This window comes from Nannobrachium achirus, assembly GCF_963921795.1.
Source record: "Nannobrachium achirus genome assembly, chromosome: 22".
NCBI lineage: Eukaryota > Metazoa > Chordata > Actinopteri > Myctophiformes > Myctophidae > Nannobrachium > Nannobrachium achirus.
The window spans coordinates 23,792,932-23,811,667 of record NC_137829.1 but is presented as its reverse complement, the minus strand read 5'-3'; the positions used below and the strand labels follow the sequence as shown (position 1 = coordinate 23,811,667).

At 39.5% G+C, this 18,736-nt stretch overlaps 1 protein-coding gene across 1 annotated transcript; it reads left to right on the top strand.

Annotated features, from left to right (window-relative positions):
* The first annotated feature begins 2,455 nt into the window (after positions 1-2,455).
* Positions 2,456-13,043, top strand: tank (TRAF family member-associated NFKB activator). The gene is made up of 8 exons (XM_080752662.1): positions 2,456-2,587; positions 4,119-4,260; positions 4,617-4,728; positions 4,965-5,071; positions 6,776-6,840; positions 6,938-7,056; positions 10,747-11,159; positions 11,901-13,043. The coding sequence occupies exons 2-8, from the start codon at positions 4,162-4,164 to the stop codon at positions 12,081-12,083; spliced, it is 1,098 nt and encodes a 365-aa protein (XP_080608788.1). The 5' UTR covers positions 2,456-2,587; positions 4,119-4,161; the 3' UTR covers positions 12,084-13,043.
* The last annotated feature ends 5,693 nt before the right edge of the window (positions 13,044-18,736 follow it).

The window sequence follows — 18,736 nt, the reverse complement described above, 5'->3', positions numbered from 1 at the left end:
CAGCTCAGCTTAAAGTGTTAGTTCACCTATTTTTGACATAAAGCTGTGTGAAATACTTGCCATTAAAATAGTGGTTACAAATGTATTAATTCATTACCAGAGTCTCGTGGTCAGAGTTCTGGTCAGTTTTAGATGAATATAAAGTAGTTCCGCTCATGGCCCCTGCCCAAAAAAAACATGGGAAAGAAAGAGAAAAGAAAGTAAAGGCAGGTAGACCCTACATGAAATAAATACATAAAGAGTATGCATATGAATATAGATCAGTGGTATAGATCAATATAGATCAGTGGTTCTCAACCTTCTCAGGCCGCGGGACCCCCCCACCCTGCACAAGCACTTGGAATTCATTGCATTTAGTTTGACTCAATCTATACCATAGTGAAAAATAGCCGATTTGCTCACAAGGCCTCACAACGTGAGGTGCTGTGAGCATGGAGATCTGCTATTTTCACAATTTCTGCCTCTAATATTTGACTATTTGACTAATGTTTGACCAGAGGTACAAAAAAGGTCTTTCGAAATGTCCAGATACCCTGTATACACTTATACTGTATGTTGGTCTGTTTACTGTTGAGTGAGAAAATAATGTTAACATATAGCTAAACATCTGGGGACCCCCCAAAATAACTTGGGGACCCCTCTGGGGGTCCCGACCCACTGGTTGAGAACCACTGAATATAGATAGGCGCTAAGCCTTGCCCAGCACAAAAGTGGGATGGGAATGGCATCCACTCTAGTACCATCATCTGTTTGACTGAAAGGAAACGAATGTGTCAGTCAAGAGTTCCACCATCTCCCCCTTCTGGCCATGCAAAGGCAGCAAGAACAATTTTAAGATTCAAGGCAGGCAGACAAGAATGCAAAGTATTTAGGGAGACACTCACATGTAAAGGAGGAGGTGTAGAGATGTAGGGCAAGTACTGTTACATTTCAAACAATTAATTCATAACTGATTAAAGTTAATCAGTTCCACACTGAAAGTTAATAAGTTGAAACATAGCCAAACACAAACCTGTCACCTTATATATATTGATCATTTGACAAATAATGCCCCATTTTTGATTCAACCAATATATTATGTTAGTAAAATGTCATACATTATACATTATAATGCAGATAACTTAATTTTGTATTAATATACCCCTGATTTCAAGCTTCGTTCAGAATATCCTCCAAAACTAAATTTAATTAAATTCAGTGAATTGACTTGCAGAAGAATGTAAACATAGGTTCTACTCACTGGGGAAGTAGCATAGCTGCCATAATTGGTCATTCATGTAAGTAATGCATTTAAAATGTAGGTCTATGTTTGTTACAAGATAGAACAATTATTCTTTATAGCAATACGTTCATAAAATGATAGTTCTACTTTCTGTAGTTGGACACCATGTCATGCATTCATACATAATCATTCAACACTATTATAGGCCTACCTATATTTCTGTAAAGCAAGTTGTACAATTTGGCACAAAGCATGTACTTTCCCTGAATCGGTACACGGATTTCCCTGCCCTGATACTGTTCCCTGACAGATTGAGGAACAAGAGATCAAAAATATGACTGCATTGTGCAATGGTATATTTCCATATTATACTAGCACTACCTAAAGCTGCAATGCAGTGCATTAGATGAATGCTGATGCAATATAAAAATAATAAGTATAGCAAAACACACAGTATAACTATAGACTATAAAATAACAAATAATTGCATACAGATATACTGTATATATATATATATATATATATATATATATATATATATATATATATATATATATATATATATATGTGTGTGTGTGTATATATATATAATGCATGGGTATCTTAATTGGTTTTGATGATGGCAAAGACAATAGCCTACAAAATAAATATCAACACGTGACATTTCTAAAAGTCATTGTTGATCATAATGGCCCTTCACAGTCATTTCTTCAGTTCTTCTTCAGATTGTAATTATGTGAGATTTCAAGAGGAAATTACATTTTCTTAATGAAAAATCGAAACTTTAAGACTAGATGTTTTGCAGATTAGGCCTATTAATCTGTCACATCAACTGCATAAGGGAGGCAGATAATAAGACCCATGCTTAGCCAGCCTGGCTCCAGACATAATCAGGCAGCCCATATTCATAGGCTAAGGCAAGTGCAAGTGCAACATCTTCTCAAGTTCACATTGATCAAGAAGAAGATGAAATGTAAGTATATAGGCCTAATACAGGGGAAAATATCAATAGGCCTACTTTGAATGTTAAATATTGCACAATCTAGGACTAGGAGACTATATTGGAACTTTTTTAATAACTTTACATGACAGTGGCCTACAGACATGTAGGCAGAAAGAAGAACCCTCAACCACCCAATGCGAACTCTCGATCTAAACGCTGATTGGTCAGATATCCGTAAGGCGGAAGTCTACAGAGCGGGGGGATTCCCCGAGGGAAGTTCCCAACTTCAACAGGACTGTGTAAAATGTACATTTGTGCGAAACAAACCATATCCTCTGCTGCGTTTCGTAACTTTGTTGGCAGTTTGAAGAATGAGAAGATGCCGTGCTATCAAACAATATTTTGACGTTATTCGAATGAAGGTAAGGAGATACTCGCTTTGTTATAGAAGTATTCCGATATGCTCTGGTTGAATGGGCTGCCATAATAATCTTTTGTAATATTCACACTTAAAAGATCACGGTACTGTATATCGAGTCGTTTTGGGTTAGTATTGGAAAAGGGGGCATACGTGGTTCGGTACAATGTTGCAAATAAACGTTTGCAGCCCCATGTAGACTATACGGTCGCTGCAACATGGTGGCACTCTGGCATTGGGGTCTGACATTCTGAATAGCCTAATACCTGTGAGCTGTGACAGTGACAGCAATCCAACAGTAGTGACGATTGTTGGGATGAAGCAATTCTTCACGAACAGCAACGGTAGAGATGGACTGTATGTTTGTCATGTTCTGCCAACGCATCATCTGAATATTCACTATGGATGGACATCAGATCAGTGTCCAAAGCCCCCCGCGCCCCCAAAGCACGCTATACAGTGACATTTTGATAAGTTTCATGCTTTCTTTCTAAGTTTCAAAACTTTTACTTCGGCCTTGATTTGACACATATAAAACAGCTACATGTTACTTCTAAATGGACACTGGCAAACAAAAAACAATATTTCTACACCTGTAGTCACATTTGTTGTTACACCTCTAGAGTGCAAAGTTATTACTGCCTAGTGCCTACAATAAGGCCCCAAAGGAAACGTTTATGGTACTTGCATATAAAACAAATTATTATACAGTCAAATATATCAACATTTTTAATGTGCAAATTTGCAATGTACAATATTTAGATTTTGGAAATACAATGAATGCACAAGTAGACTAATACATAGGCTAACAGTTCTTCAGCAGACAGTAGAGGTTTATTGAAGCCCACTTTAACTATTATATCATTAATTTAGCTACTTAATGAACCTTTACCACCTACTAATATGATTCAGCTAAATATTGTATTGTCTTCAGTCTATTGTCTTCACGACGGGAATATAATGCCATTGGTCTATATGCCTACAATATACCAAACTTTATGCACATACATGTATTGAGGATGCTTTTTTCATTCTCTTTGCTCCTTTTGCACTCTCTTTCTTTCCATGTCATTATCATTATTATTAGGCCTACTATCTTTTTAGATTTGTAGTTTTTGTTGTTTTGCTGTTATTTTATTGTTTGCTGTTATTATATATACCACTGCATTGTCTGAAGGAAGCCGAACACAAATACGTTTTACTCTTATGTACCTGACTACCTGTACAAAAGACGTAACAATAAAGTAAGTACAACCTTGAACCTTGTCGGTATCACATTATAAACGGTAGGCCTATCATATAAACTAAACAAAACAATAAAAAACTTTTTGAAGTATAAAATAGGTAAAAACAACACTTATGACTTATCGCAATTCGCAATATTACAATATCAAACCATTCTCATTTATCACAATAGCGATATAATATCAATACCTTTTTATTTGCGAAGCCCTCTTTCTTGAGGTAGTAACACTGCAATGTAATTTCTTTTTTTTTAAATTTTTATAACTGATGCTGTCATGTCACACGTACAGGGCTCATGTCTGCTGCGTCAGTAATGATTGTGGAACACACGGCATGGAGAGGAACATGGGAGATCAGCTCAATAAAGCTTTTGAAGCTTATCGCCAGGCCTCCATTGAAAAAGACAATGCCAAGAAGGAACTACAGCAAGTGGTAAAATAATGAACACACGTTTGAAATGAGCGCATATTAATCACATTAACGCTGGCATCCCTCTTTTGGGCATGTCATTATGAGTGAAAATCAACAATAAAAAAAACAACCAGACTCCAACCATTAGGAATAGAGCCCCCATTGCTTATTTCCCAGCAATTGTTTTTGTCATCAGTCATATTTTCAGGAAACATATTTTTATAAACAGCAACTAACATAATCATTACCTGCCAGGGAATTATTATGTAATAAAATATTACATTTCTACTTCCTGTTCCTACAGTAGACCTGGTAGCTATGGCCATGCCTAGACCCTGTACGCTGCATGAAATGTAACAGAAGCCTAATCTTTACAGACTGAATATTATGAGCGATACACTCAAGTGCTTCAGAAGCAGATAGAGGACCAGCAGGAGATGATTTCAAATCTCGAAGCTCGTTTGATGTCAGCAACAAAGCAGCATTCAGGTTAGTAATACAGACATTTATTATGCCAGATGAACTGCCTCACAAAGTAAAATTCTGACTGAATTGAGGGTGTAAACTGTGGGTGTACAAATTGACCCATAATAGTTAGTGCATCGTATACTGACATTATGTTTATGCAGTGGGTTCTGGGTGATGCATTTTTATAGCATGCGTTGTACTGCTACACCTTTAATTTAGTGATTGTTGTTTAATTTACACTCTCCTTGAATTCAAAGGAGAAATGAAATGTGAACCAGCTTCAAGAAAACAGGAAGAAGAGACTTTGTTTCCTTCCAACCATCTGCTTGATTGCCCTGGCCCTTTTAGGAAAATACTGTATCTGGTATGTTTAACATTGTAGTCTAATCTCATGTGCAATCTCAAAATTCTGATGCATGCTGCGACTGCTTGCATAGTGCATACATGCTTGTTCACATACACACATGCACAATCATTACCCAAATATGATGTCCCACAAATAATGTTATCCTTCCCGTGCAGCTATTCCTTTAGACAGTACATTATTGAACAGAGTAGCTATACTGCACTTTTATCAAACATCATTCCTGCTTTCTTTTTCATTAATCACTGTTTAAGGTTGCATTATTAAAGGACCATACCAGTCTAATTGAGACTTCTAGGCATTAGCAGATATTTCTGCACAGAAATGCAGTGTATATTTGTGTAGATCTCCGCCTACATTTTTGAAGATCGTTCACTGTCATCTATGTTGAAACATTGTGGAAAAACACTCGAGACTGTAAAGTTGCAAGGTACAGGTAATTCATCCATTTAAAAGTCACTACCTTGCATATTTTATCTATAATTACTCAAATTCAAACCATTAATGTACAGTATGAACATCTCTATCAATCCGCCTGGAAAAATAGTTGCTGTATTTTGATCTCAAAATGTAGCTCGCAGAAGGATTTTAATGATACAGTGAGTTACAGATAACATTGACAAACATTTTCTGGTGCATTCTATTGATTGAACATTTATTGAATAAGTAAAAATACAAACACACATGCATGCACACACGCACGCACGCACGCACGCACGCACGCACGCACGCACGCACGCACGCACGCACGCACGCACGCACGCACGCACGCACGCACGCACACACACACACACACACACACACACACACACACACACACACACACACACACACACACACACACACACACACACACACACACACACACACACACACTCTCTCTCTCTCTCTCACACACACACACACACACACACACACACACACACAAAACGCTTTTTGGTTTATGTAAACTATGTGGCTGATGTTGACATGACATTTAGTGACGCTGGTATGGTTCTTTAACTTAAAAATCTCTCAGATGCTTCAAAACCTGCTCCTCCTGTCTCTATGACCTTAAACCTTATTCACACTTTCAGTGCTGTATGTCACAAGTGTCCATGTGGGGTTTTATTTCTTTAGCTATTATTTTCTCACCTTTGCCTGACAAACTCAAACACTATGTGATGATTATTTGATTATAATACATAATTATAATGTATCAAACTATGGCAATTATAATAATACCCTCTGATCTTTGCAAATAAACGTGTATGTGGGGAAATATTATAATTGTTTATTTAAGAGTTCTTATAACTACAGTTATACTGTGTTATAGGCAGATTATAATGCCTTATACGTATGTTTGCAATGCATTATAGACAATGGAATGCTTTGCAAGTGTTGCTAAAATATTCCCTGTATCCTGCACTTGTCTGATGATTGAAGTGAACAAATGAGAACAGACAGAATATGCTTCTGTAATGGAACCTTCTCACTAGATTTATTCAGTGTCCAAGAGTAAGTTCTGTGTTACATCAACAGATGGTGCTAGAGGATAATGTCACTGTAGGCCTCATGTTTCAACAGCATCAGTTGTATTGTTTAACTTTCTTTTCATTATTATTATTTTATGGGAATCAGTCGTTTTGAATGAGTGTGCAGCCAACATTTCTTTTGCACTCGGTCCTCTTTGAGTCTCTGAATGTAATATGTCTGTTTTTTCAGACGGAGAATACAGAAACTGCTGTCGTTGCTCCACATAAATTACCAGTAAACAGCAGTATTGACAAGTATGTCACCTTTTAGTGCAGCCTCCAGTCATGCTTATATATATATTACAGCTAAAAGGCTTCTTTTTTCCCTCACTCTTCTTTCTTTGTTTCTCAGTAAAGATATGCTTGAGGTATTTGAAGCAATTCAAGGGAAATTCCAGCAGATACGGTCTTTAACAAGAAGACAAAAAGATCACCTGAAAAGATTTCATGGGGGAAACGATACGTCAAATGGTAATGTTAAAGTTTATTTTTCTGGCAGTTGCACAAGACCTGAGTCTGAGTACAGTTGTTTTAAAAATGTTATCATTGAAGAGAAAGTATGTTGAGTTAAGCTTTGGATTGTCATAACGGTTAATTAATTATATATACACTGATTAAAGAACATAAATAAACATAAATACTCACTTGGAGATAAACAATACATCTTGAAATAGATTTCTTTAAACAAATTGTAATCTAAATGTTTTGACTCATCAAAGTAGCCACCTTTTGCACATGCATACTAACTGTATAACAGTATGTGCAGATATTTTTCAGAAAGGTTTTCCCAGCACTAGCAGAAGTTCCCACAAATAGGTTACACATCTAGGTTGCTTTGCTTTCACCAAAACAGCTTCATGGCGTTTCGCCTGGAGACTGTATTAGCCATTCCATGATTTGAGGCCTTTTTTTTTACCAAGGACATTCTGACATAGCCTGGAGGTATTTTTCCGTATTTTGGGGGTTATTGTGTTGCTCTAGGATGAACCACTGACCAATTAGATGTAGACCAAGGAGTATTGTATGGCACTACAAAACGCTGTGTAGTTAATAGCCCTTTTGATTCAGAATGCCAATGAGTCACTCTGTGCAAGTCGCCAACTATGGATTCCAGACCATCATGCTTCCTCCTCCAAGTTTGACTGTTTGTGTTGCACACTGAGAAACCATATTTTCACCTACGCTATTGTATACAAAAGCCCTCCCCCACCCTCACCCACGCTGATGAACTGAAGATGTCTAATACGTTTTGACTAATGCGGTCCTACAACCTTCTAGTCTTCAATAGTCCACTGGCGGGGCTTCCTGGACCAGGCGAGGCTCTTTTTCTCATTTTGCCATCTTAGCAATGGCGTTCTTACTGCCACTTGACCTGTCAAACATGCAAGGCATATGAAGTATTTTCTTCCACAGCTGAGAGATGTACTTACTTTGACCAGTGTTACGCGGTCCGCCAGAACTCTTCTTGTCACAGTTTCTCCAGTCAGGGGTGTCACACCAAATTCTGTGCCCTGGCCCTGGGTTCAAGGATTCGAGCATTGAATTGATTTGAGCTTTTGAATATTTCAAGGTTTTTTGACATAGAAACATAGGTTTTTTGAAAAACCTATGTTTCTATGTCAGTGGTGCTCAAACCTTTTCATGTGAAGGACCCCCAAAATGATATGTATTTGGCCACGGACCCCCATCTCAAAATATTTAGTTCCAGGGACCCCCCATAAGCAAAATTTGAGTTACAAATGTTTGCTTAAAAAATACATATTCAAAGATTTTGCACAAAAATAGCAGATCTACAAGCTTGCAGCGCAGTACTCGGTGCCACGCTGTGACTGTGAGCTTGTATATCTGCTATTTTTCAATAGCTAAAGTATAAAATAATAAAGGCCCATCTCCACCTTGGGCCCTAATAACTCAGTCCTACTTTTCCCCCCCTTGATGTTCTAGGAAATTCAATGACACCTTGGTTTTCTTTGCAATATAGTAGTAGTTCACCCAAAAAAGTATTTATTTTCTATTAATTAACCACGCCTTGAATTTATGGAGATATTTTAGTTTTTGTCACATTACTACTAACAGTAAACCAATAATTTGATGGCTGGAGGAGACATTAGCATCTTTCCTCCAGTCACCAAATGATTGACTTAGGAATGCGACAAAAACAAAAACACCCTCATGAATTCAAGCCTTCGTGGGGTGTGTATGTATCTCCCGATTAGGGAGTCTTACTGGTGCTGGTCTTTTTTTGTTAATCGCCTATTTTTGCCATTATGGCAGCAATAGTATGCGATGTCCCTGCAGTGCAATATTGTCCATATATTTTTTCAGACGTTGTAATAACAAATTCTGCAACACACTATACAGACAGGAATCGTTTGCATCAACTTTCAAGGCTTAATTTACTTCCATTGCTGCCGTTGTTACCTGAAACATTTTCAGTTTTTAGTAACCAAAATGTACTTTTCATTTCTTAACTTCTAGCAGTTCACTGCTTACCTTAGGTTACTCAACTGCTTACATATTTAAATAAAAACTGGAAAAATGTATGTGTGGCGGCAGCACAATTAAACAGCAACAACTTAACCAGAACCATACATTAATGACTGATTGCCCTCTTGAACCATGGCAAGCTACCTGTGTGAAACAGTAGGAGCGAGATCATTTAGCGACCTACAACCGGGTCGCGACGTGGTCGGTAGTTTTCAGCGACCGGGTCGCTAAATCGAGCGACCGGGTCGCTAAATCACCGACCGCGCCGCTAAATCGACCGACCCGGTCGCTAAATCTACCGACCTGCCTGCAGTTTTAGGTCGGTAGATTTAGCGACCCGGTCGGAAGATTTTGCGCCCCAGTCGGTCGATTTAGCGACCCGGTCGCTCGCTTTAGCGACACGGTCGGTGATTTAGCGACGCGGTCGGTGATTTAGCGACCCGGTCGGGAGGTTGCGTGGCAGGTTAGCCTAACTGAGGTAACGGTCGGGAGGTTGCGTGGCAGGTTAGCCTAACTGAGGTAAGGTTACTGAGGTTAGGTTTAGGGTTAGGGTTAGGGTTAGGGTTAGTAGGTCGGTGGAAGCGACCACCGGTCGGTGGATTTACCTACCCGGTCGCTGGATTAGCGTCCCAGTCGGTGGAATTAGCGTCCCGGTCGATGGAATTAGCGTCCCAGTCGGTCGATTTAGCGACCCGGTCGCTCGCTTTAGTGCCGCGGTCGGTGATTTAGCGACCCGGTCGCTCCATTTAGCGACCCGGTCGCTCGCTTTAGTGCCGCGGTCGGTGATTTAGCGACCCGGTCGCTCCATTTAACGACCCGGTCGCTCGATTTTGCGACCCGGTCGCTGAAAACTACCGACCACGTCGCGACCCGGTTGTAGGTCGCTAAATGATCTCGCCCTCTCTCGAAAATAGAATGAGCAGATAAACACCATTAAATTACTCCACTGATAAATTCAGGGCATTCGCTCAGGTTACGAGTTGTATAATTAGGTGAATATATATTAAATATAATGTATAATGAGATTAACATTAAAAGTCCTCAATAAGTTGTGAAAAATACCCTCAAGATGCATTTCCAAACAGTGTTGCCATATGTACGATAATTATTGTATTTGTACGATAATTTGACCCTCTGTACGATGTACGATCAATAATTCCAAAAATGCCCAAATGTACGATAATTTCGGCATATCGCCAAAAGAGTGTGAATTTACTAAATTCCCTGGCTGCTGATCCGGTCCGTTTTGGCTTCTCAAAATAAGCCAGGAAATCAGTCAATCTGACCCTAGATCTGTATTTGGAAGCATTAAAAACACCCGTTGTGTCTTTCCAGACCAGTTTCAGGCTTTTATTTGTGTAAGCTCCAGGAAGTTTCTTGCCTCCACGCAGCTTATGTGATGCGTTTTTGTCACACAGGAGTCTCAAACAAGGTTGTTTCTTACACTAAAGACACATTTTTTGGTGAAATATCTTTTTTACGTGGGTGATTTCTCTTTTTTGGCTGTGTACGATAGTTTCATGTCAAATACGATAATTCTGAGCCTCTGGTACGATAATTCAACATTTCCCATCTGGCAACACTGTTTCCAAAGCTCATAACCTTTAACAGGAATATGTATTTTCTTTACGAATCACAACACGTCATGATTTTCTTTCTCCTGCCATTTGACAGACCAGCGGTTTTCCATGCCCATCCAGTGCACAGACGGTACAGCGGAGCAAGCGGAGAGGGCCTTTCCTTCTGCCCTGAGGTCAGCGGTGGATATCCCGCACCCGCCAACATCCCTGGCGTCCCGGGGCGCCAGTCCCGAGGACAGGGACTTGGTTGACTCTCTTACAAAACTCAGTGTCAGGTTTCCCCCCTCCGCGGACAGTGAGTACGAGTTTCTGAACAGTGCTCCAGAGCGACACGTTGGTCTTTCCGTGCCCATGAAGCGGCCTCTCGACGGGGGACCTGCCGCCACAGTGACCGAGGAGGTGCCTGCAGACCTGGCCATGCCTTTCACATACCCTGCGTCGCCCTCCTCCCGCTCCACTTCATCCCCTACCTCGCTTTCCCAAGAGAGTGTTCGAGGACCCCAACAGGTGAGAATCGCAGGAGATGGTCTTGAGAAATCTAGTAGCACATTATCCGTTTCTGATTGGTCTCCGCTAATGGATGAGAATGAGGGTGTGATACAATGGAAAGAAAAAGAAGAAGAAGAAAAAAAATCCCCTTGGCTTCATTCAAAATGCTACTGTGAAATTATGCTGATGCTTTTGCCAATGCATTATGGGAACTTTGGTTATATTATGGTGTGTCTGCTGTAGAGTCAGAACCAGATGGAAGTTCAGTACAGTGTTGTAATTTGAAATAATTATAATGGTTAAGTGTGCTTTTTTAAGGGCTAATATGTTCTACTTTTGTGAGTAAAACATTTATTATTGCATATTAATATAATTGGTATTTTATAAACTCCAAATTTATAGTACTTTTCTTGGGTTATATCAACGTGTATTATACAAGTTATGTGTGTTTGAAGTTGGATGAACTCATTAGCCAGCCTCTAGAAAGTAATAAATGAGATAATTAATCACTTGAGAATGACTCTGTGCCTTCGCTGTTGTTGAATATTTTTGTTCATGAAGTGGGTTCACGGAGGACACATTTTCTATTCCTTAAAGCAACAGATACTTCAATTTAAAGGCCAAGTGGCCCGGCGTACTCTTTAAGTGGGCGAGTGTAAGTATTGTTAAACGTATGAATAATAATAAAGCACATTGTGTGTGTGTGTGTGTGTGTGTGTGTGTGTGTGTGTGTGTGTGTGTTTGCGTCCCATTCTATAGCCCCTCTGGAGCCCAGAGCTGTGCGAGGCCGGGGTGCCGCCGGCTGACATGGGGACGGAGCTGGAGGTAGTGCAGAGCAGCAGCCGCGACAAATGTGCTTTCTGCCACGCAGTGGTTCCTCAAGAGGCCATGAACAGCCATCTCTATTCCCACTTTTCTCAAAAGAGTGAAGCCAGCAATTGACACTGAAGGAGACACTCGCTGGCTGGCCGATGCAACGGTCAGGGGCGTCACAAGGGGGGGAAAAGTGGGACTGAGTTACTAGGGCCCAAGGTGGAGGGGGCCTTAATTATTTTATACTTTAGCTATTGAAAAATGGCAGATATACAAGCTCACAGCACGGCACCGAGTGCCGCGCTGCGAGCTTATAGATCTGCTGTTTTTGAAAAGTCGTGAAAATGTGTGCAAATCTTTGAATATATGTCTTTTTTAAGAACATTTGTAACTCAAATTTTGCTTCTGGGAGGTCCCTGGAACTAAATATTTTGAGATGGGGGTCCGTGGCCAAATTCATATAATTTTGGGGGTCCTTCACATGAAAAGGTTTGAGCACCACTGACATAGAAACATAGGTTTTTCAAAAAACCTTAGAAGGATTTGAAATATTACAAGACAAGAAATGTTCACGATTTTTCTTTTCAAAAATAGCAGATCTACAGGCAGTGCCGCGCTGTGAGCTTGTATATCTGCTATTTTCCAATAGTTAAAGCACAAAATAACCCAGTCTAAATGGGTTAAACCCCCTCCCCCTATGAAGAACATCTATGGGGGTCCCGCAGTGAATCCTTGTACCCAGGGCCCAGAATTTGGTGAGAAACCCCTGACTGAAGGAGACACTCGCTGGGTGGCCGCTGCAACGGTGCCTCCTAATATTTACTGTATATTCATGGTTTATTCACGCCTTTGTTGTCCGACCATGAAGTACATGCGCTGTACTGGTTTTCAAATGACACTGCCTTTTTACAATAAGACTTGAAACCACTGTCACTCAATTTATTTAATTTCTAACTGTTGAATGGTACACCTTCCTGACCTTTTATTTTTTAATTTTGTTTTTACATATTTCTCTGAGATTGTACTCTAAAGTGATTATCCACATTATGGTAAATATGAGTGTAATAAAGCAATCATTTATTCTTGTCATGAATGCACCTTTTTTCGTTATATATCAGTCATATCATGTAAGTCATATAATTGACATTTATAGCCTAAAAACAATTTGTATGATATTTTGTACCTTTTTAAGATTTTAGAACTTTTTAAGGACTCAAACTATATCAATGCATATGTTCCAGGGAGATCTTCAATCTGAGTACTGCAGGAGAATGAGCTCACTTTGGAAATGTAAGTTTGTGATTTATATAATTTATATATTGTTGAGATGTGATACATTATATTGTTTTACCTTCTAATGTTCTTGATCTCAACAGAAAACAGTAGATACAGTTTGCACACGGTGAAGTGGTAAAAATAGTAGGTAAAAAATATTTTTTTCTATTTTGTGTTTTTTTTCCCACTCTCATAAAAGTAAACAATTTGAAGTTAGAAATTTGGCGGCATTCTAACTTGTTTTTACACATGCTGATTAGTGACAAATCACAGGAATTTGCATCGGTAGAAAACCAAGCTGTGGACAATTTTTCATTCTAATTTGGATCGTCTGTATGGCATTCTTAGCACAGAGATGAAAATAATTCCACTTAATTAAATCAATTTAAAAGTTATAATGCCATATGGTCACGTATGTTCTCTAAAATCATGTTTGTGCAGAAATTAGTTAAAAGCTGTATGCACTCAGCGTGTGATACTGTATAGCATCCATCTCCCTTACTTGTCCAAGCCTTGGAGTTTTTTGAATATTAGCAACAGCTTTTGACTTCTGCAATATTTATTCACAGCTTTGCAAACAATTGCAATGATTTTCACTATCTTGTGTGATGATGTGTTAAGGACATAGGGACAATATGTGTATCGAAACACATCGCTGTGCAGAGAGGACCTTGCAGCCCCTTAGCTATGGGCTGGTAACACTTGTGCTGAGTAGATGAGCTGGTGTGAAGACTGCAAACAGGCTATGTTTTTTCTTTTTTCTCTCTTCTGTTTTGCACGCATTGGCCATTATTGGGTATTTATTTCCAATATTCAACTACAATTTAATGTACATTAAATGTATTCACCTATTGTGAATAAATATTCACAACTGGGCAGTTAGATTGCATCGGTTGCTGTTTTCAAAAAATAACTTCAAATGAGAAATGTATCCACAAAGTTCATTCCAGTCATGAGTTCAAAGCAAGTGTCTTTATTATTGCACCAAATCGTATCACAACATATGAGGATGGAAAAAGATTGGAATAAGAAAAGAAAAAAGTAACGTCTTGTTTGCTGTGCCGACAAAGCTGAATATTAGTCTGTCAATTTCAATGTGTTAAGCATAATGTATGTTTATTTTGGATACACATAAATCCCCAAATTCCACATTACATTGTGTACATCATAAGGGGGGGAATTTATTCAGGATCTAGAAAACACAAATAACATATATCCCTAATGATTCTCTCTGGTTAATATGTGAAGTTGAACATTGTACAGCCTGCATGCTTTTCTCTCTGGGATCATGAACAGCTGCTTGCACATAATTATGTTGTCATTCCTTGTTATTTGGAAAAGGAAAGTCGCACTGACAGCTAGGCCTGTTTTTTTTCTCTTCCATTTTTAAGATTTTTTTTTGCTCACTTGTTAGTAAAGAAATGCAAGCAGGCCAGGAAAATGACACTTTAACAACTTATTAGACCTATTCTATAGTTTTGAAAAATAGGGATGCCAGGTTGAAAGTGGTTAGAAAGCTGGAGATATCTTATCTCAGAGTTTAGCTGAAAGTGGTAGGAATGTTATGAAATGGCTTGAGCAAAATAAAAAAATGAAAGACGGGAGGAAAAAGAAGGGTTATGGATTGAAACGGAGCAGCAGCAGGCTGATTACAAGGTGTCAAAATTGCCAGGAGCAAAAAGGTGAAAGCAATCAGGGGTGAGAAGAGTGCAGTATTCGTGAGGGGCAACTAATTATCCATCTCATTTGTGGAGAGCAGCATTTGAGGCAGCTCTAGCCCACTGAATGGTGACAGATTGCTGCGGAGGAGAGGGGAGGTGTTGGAACAATGGAGCCCAGCTCACCATCATTATTGCATGCTAATCAGCAGTACTACTGCACCACCAGTCGGTGCTGCAGAGAGTTCAGGGGCAGTATGGGAAGTCGTTGGTTTCTGGGGACCACAGTCTTCTCCAACAAGGGGAGGAAACTGTCATATTTCTGCTCGTATGTCTAATTTATACTCTGTCGTATGGCGGCGAATAAATCAGCCTTTACAGTGCTTGTGTGTCCCTCCAAGGCAGAGGATGATCTATGTGGCCTACATTATCACATCCCTATGCTGATTATGTCTTGTAAACAAAAGATAGATAGGAGTGTGGTGATTGAGGTTTTTATTTTCCTTTTATTTATTTATTAAACTTTTTTGATTGCTATTGCAATAATGAAATGACAATACACTATAAGACAGAAAAAAAAACGCAGTTTGATTAATGGATGTGGTTTCTATCAATTCTGCCAAAAAGTTGAGTATGATAATTGGAACTCAGTAATTTGCCAAAAAGAAGGAGGAAAAAAAAGCACACACATTAGTGTCAGCATGCGCAGACAAATTATATTTGCTTGGGAGAAATAGTGCCTTGTTCTGAGTATCCTACAGTATTTGTAGGCTACTTTCTCCTTTATCATGCTGGTGTCTCTAATCTAAACTATATTACTTGACACTGATTTATATCCATCAGGCTGTTGCCTTCACTTCATTATGACTTCTACTGGAAGAGCATTCAGTTGAAAGTGACAAACACGTGTGGTCATAATAGTCCAACAGTTTATTGCAATGAAGCTGGCTTCTTTCTATTTTCAGTGGCAGAGGAGGAAAAAGCAGACACAGTGACAGTATGTCAGTAGCGAAACACAGGATTGGTTTCACTGCTTTGAGCTGTATAGTGTTGTCCAGGGATGATGCTATATCCTTGAAACATCAGGAGTCAATAAGTAATATGCCATAATATGGCATCAATTTTATCCCTAGCAGAGCTTATGAATATTTGTTCCATAGGACTAGGAGATTGTATTTTCATTGATCACAGTTAATATGTAGTGTTACTGTTGATTAACAGGATGAATCATTGCATCTTTTAATTATTCACCAACATTTGATAAGTTTACTGAATGGCTCCTCTCAAGGAACAGATCGGCTTTGTTCTTTATTATTTAACTTTAGGAGCAGTTAGACGCAACCCCCTGTGTCCCCAATAATACAATAACAATACAGTTATATATAATGCAATCGAATACTTAGGATGGGTTAAACGCAGAGGACAAATTTCACATATCTGCAAATGTACAGTGACATGATACCCCCAAAACAATTCCACTGCTTGTGATGATTACATTATAGTTCATCTTAAAACAAGATATTGGCTTTTATTAGTATTGGATTATAACGCTACTTTAGACAATAGAAATGGAGGGAGACACCAAATAATTTTAAACAGCTACACATTATCTTCCTTGAATCACACCTTTGCCACGGCATAGTAAACCTAACATAAAATGAGTGTTTAATCGAAGTGAAGATTGATATCTAACTACTTACGCATAGCAAGTGCATTAAGGTCACCTGGCTATAATGTCCTCTTAGCTCTTAACATCAATGTCATTTACATAATTAACAACTTAGGGGCGAAACATATTCATGCGTCTCTGCTGGTCACCGTGGCATAAGGGACTGCCAGCTCTCGCAGCATAGTGAGCTGAGAGTATCACATCACAGTTGTCATGCCATGCGTTGGGCTCCGCGTGCTCTCTGTGCAGAAGTGGTAGGACTGACTATGTGTTCGATTAAATGTGTTGAAACCGTTGTTGCCTGTGCAAAGTCTCAGAACAACCTCTTTCCATAGCATGTTTGTTTCAGTGCTGGTTTGAGAGCCCTGATTTCTGGAGCAGAGAGTTGGCAGTCACAGCAAGTGATGACAGAGGCAGTAGTGAGATCGCACCCAGAACCCCAGAGGAGGCTCACATTTCAGGCAGACGAGAGGTGCTCGGTCGATAGACTATGCAGAACACAAGAGCTCTAGCGATCGCTCTCATTTAAATGTATTGGAAATCACTCATTGTTCAGTTGCAATAATGTGATTGATTGCTATATTTCTTTTGGGAGATGAATGGTGGGCACTCCCGATGGTTGGCCCATACCGCTGGCATAACGGTCCGGGCACCGAGGCGCCAAAGTAGCCTGGCAGTGTGTCGCGGGTTCGAGTCCCGATCTCGACAGCCTTTGCTGCATGTCATTCCCCATCTCTCTCCCCATTTCAACCTACTATCCTACTATCCTATCAATGAATGCATACAAAAAGCCCAAAACTAAATCTTTAAAGAAAGTCCTGATGGTTTGTAAACTCCAGAACTTTCTGAAGACATTTAAGTACCAATGCCAAACAAATTCATAGCTGGAAGTCCTGGGTTATAGGATGCCCTCCGTATGAAGACATTGTCTTTCTGATGGATCAGTGTAGGTTGTTTTTTCCATCATGATACATGGGGGTGGGGCAGAGCTTGGGGATGAAAAAAAAAAAACGATAACTTGTGCTTTAAGGGTTAAGGTGGCATGAGAGAATCCATTCTCGGTTTAATGACCTAGCCTCGCTAGGCGAGGACGACAGGGAACATGCTCTTGACTTGTACTGAATTTGCCAATTAACACCTCCAATAACAGGCTGCCTCTGAACATCACCGATGCAGGGAGAGGAGGAGCAACTTTCATGCACTTTGTTTTTTAGCCTCTAATACTATAATGATGAGGTCTAGGAATGCAGTTTTTTAAATTAGTTTTTGTTATATACACTGCTCAGTTCATTTTGTTTCAGATTGTAGTTGTTGTGTTTTGTCCTCTGTTGATAAGATATTTTAGCCATTGACTGATCAGATTGGCTGTGATGTTAGAAATGGCAGAATTCTTTCATGTGCTACAAGAATCCTTATGTACTTCTTGGATATTCTATTTTTGCACTTGCCCATATGGCCATGTGCAGCTTCAATTAGACACAAGACTGTTAAATATCTGTAAGATGCACACAGCGCTAGATTATGTGTGTGTCCCCCGCACCGTTTATTTGTATTGTTTTACACACAAAATAACAGCACTGTCCTTTCCTTGATGCTTATGTCAAGATCCACTCCTTCCAATAAGGCTCTCACTCCAGTCTACCCCTCTAGTTTCACACATGATTATCAGACTTCCAAACAACACCTTGTATGGGTGTGAATATCTTTGTCCCCGGTGAAAATCACAGTGGGTCCAATGTTCTTGTCCTCGGAGTCCTCAAGTAGTGCTGGCTTTGCGTTGGGGCTGGGATGCTGGTGGCTAACGGCAAATGCATGAACACCTTTGTCTATGTGCAAGGTGGACATCCTCACACCAGCCATGCTTAATGAATGAACGAAAAAAGAAACGTCTCCTCGATCTAATTGAAAAGGATGCCTGCATGCTGCCATAAATGTACAGTAGCTGATTATAGCCAGTCACAATCACACCATAACACATTGGTTTCACAATTCATTAGCAGGTGCTTTAACAATATATAATAATTGAAAGACGGCTAAATAATTGATAGCAGTTCACACCATCGGAAAGGTGGAGTGATCTGTCTAATGATGTTAATAAATTGTACTGGAGGAGGACAAGGGAGATAACACTTTAGGTGTGAGCTATGTACAGTTATAACGACAAAGGCCTCATCCTAACA

Coding starts and splice junctions, on each gene's coding strand:
- tank (XM_080752662.1), top strand. CDS start 4,162: ATGGAGAGGAACATGGGAGATCAGCTCAATAAAGCTTTTGAAGCTTAT. Junction 6,841..6,937: donor GTAAACAGCAGTATTGACAA/GTATGTCACCTT, acceptor TTTGTTTCTCAG/TAAAGATATGCTTGAGGTAT. Junction 7,057..10,746: donor GGGAAACGATACGTCAAATG/GTAATGTTAAAG, acceptor GCCATTTGACAG/ACCAGCGGTTTTCCATGCCC.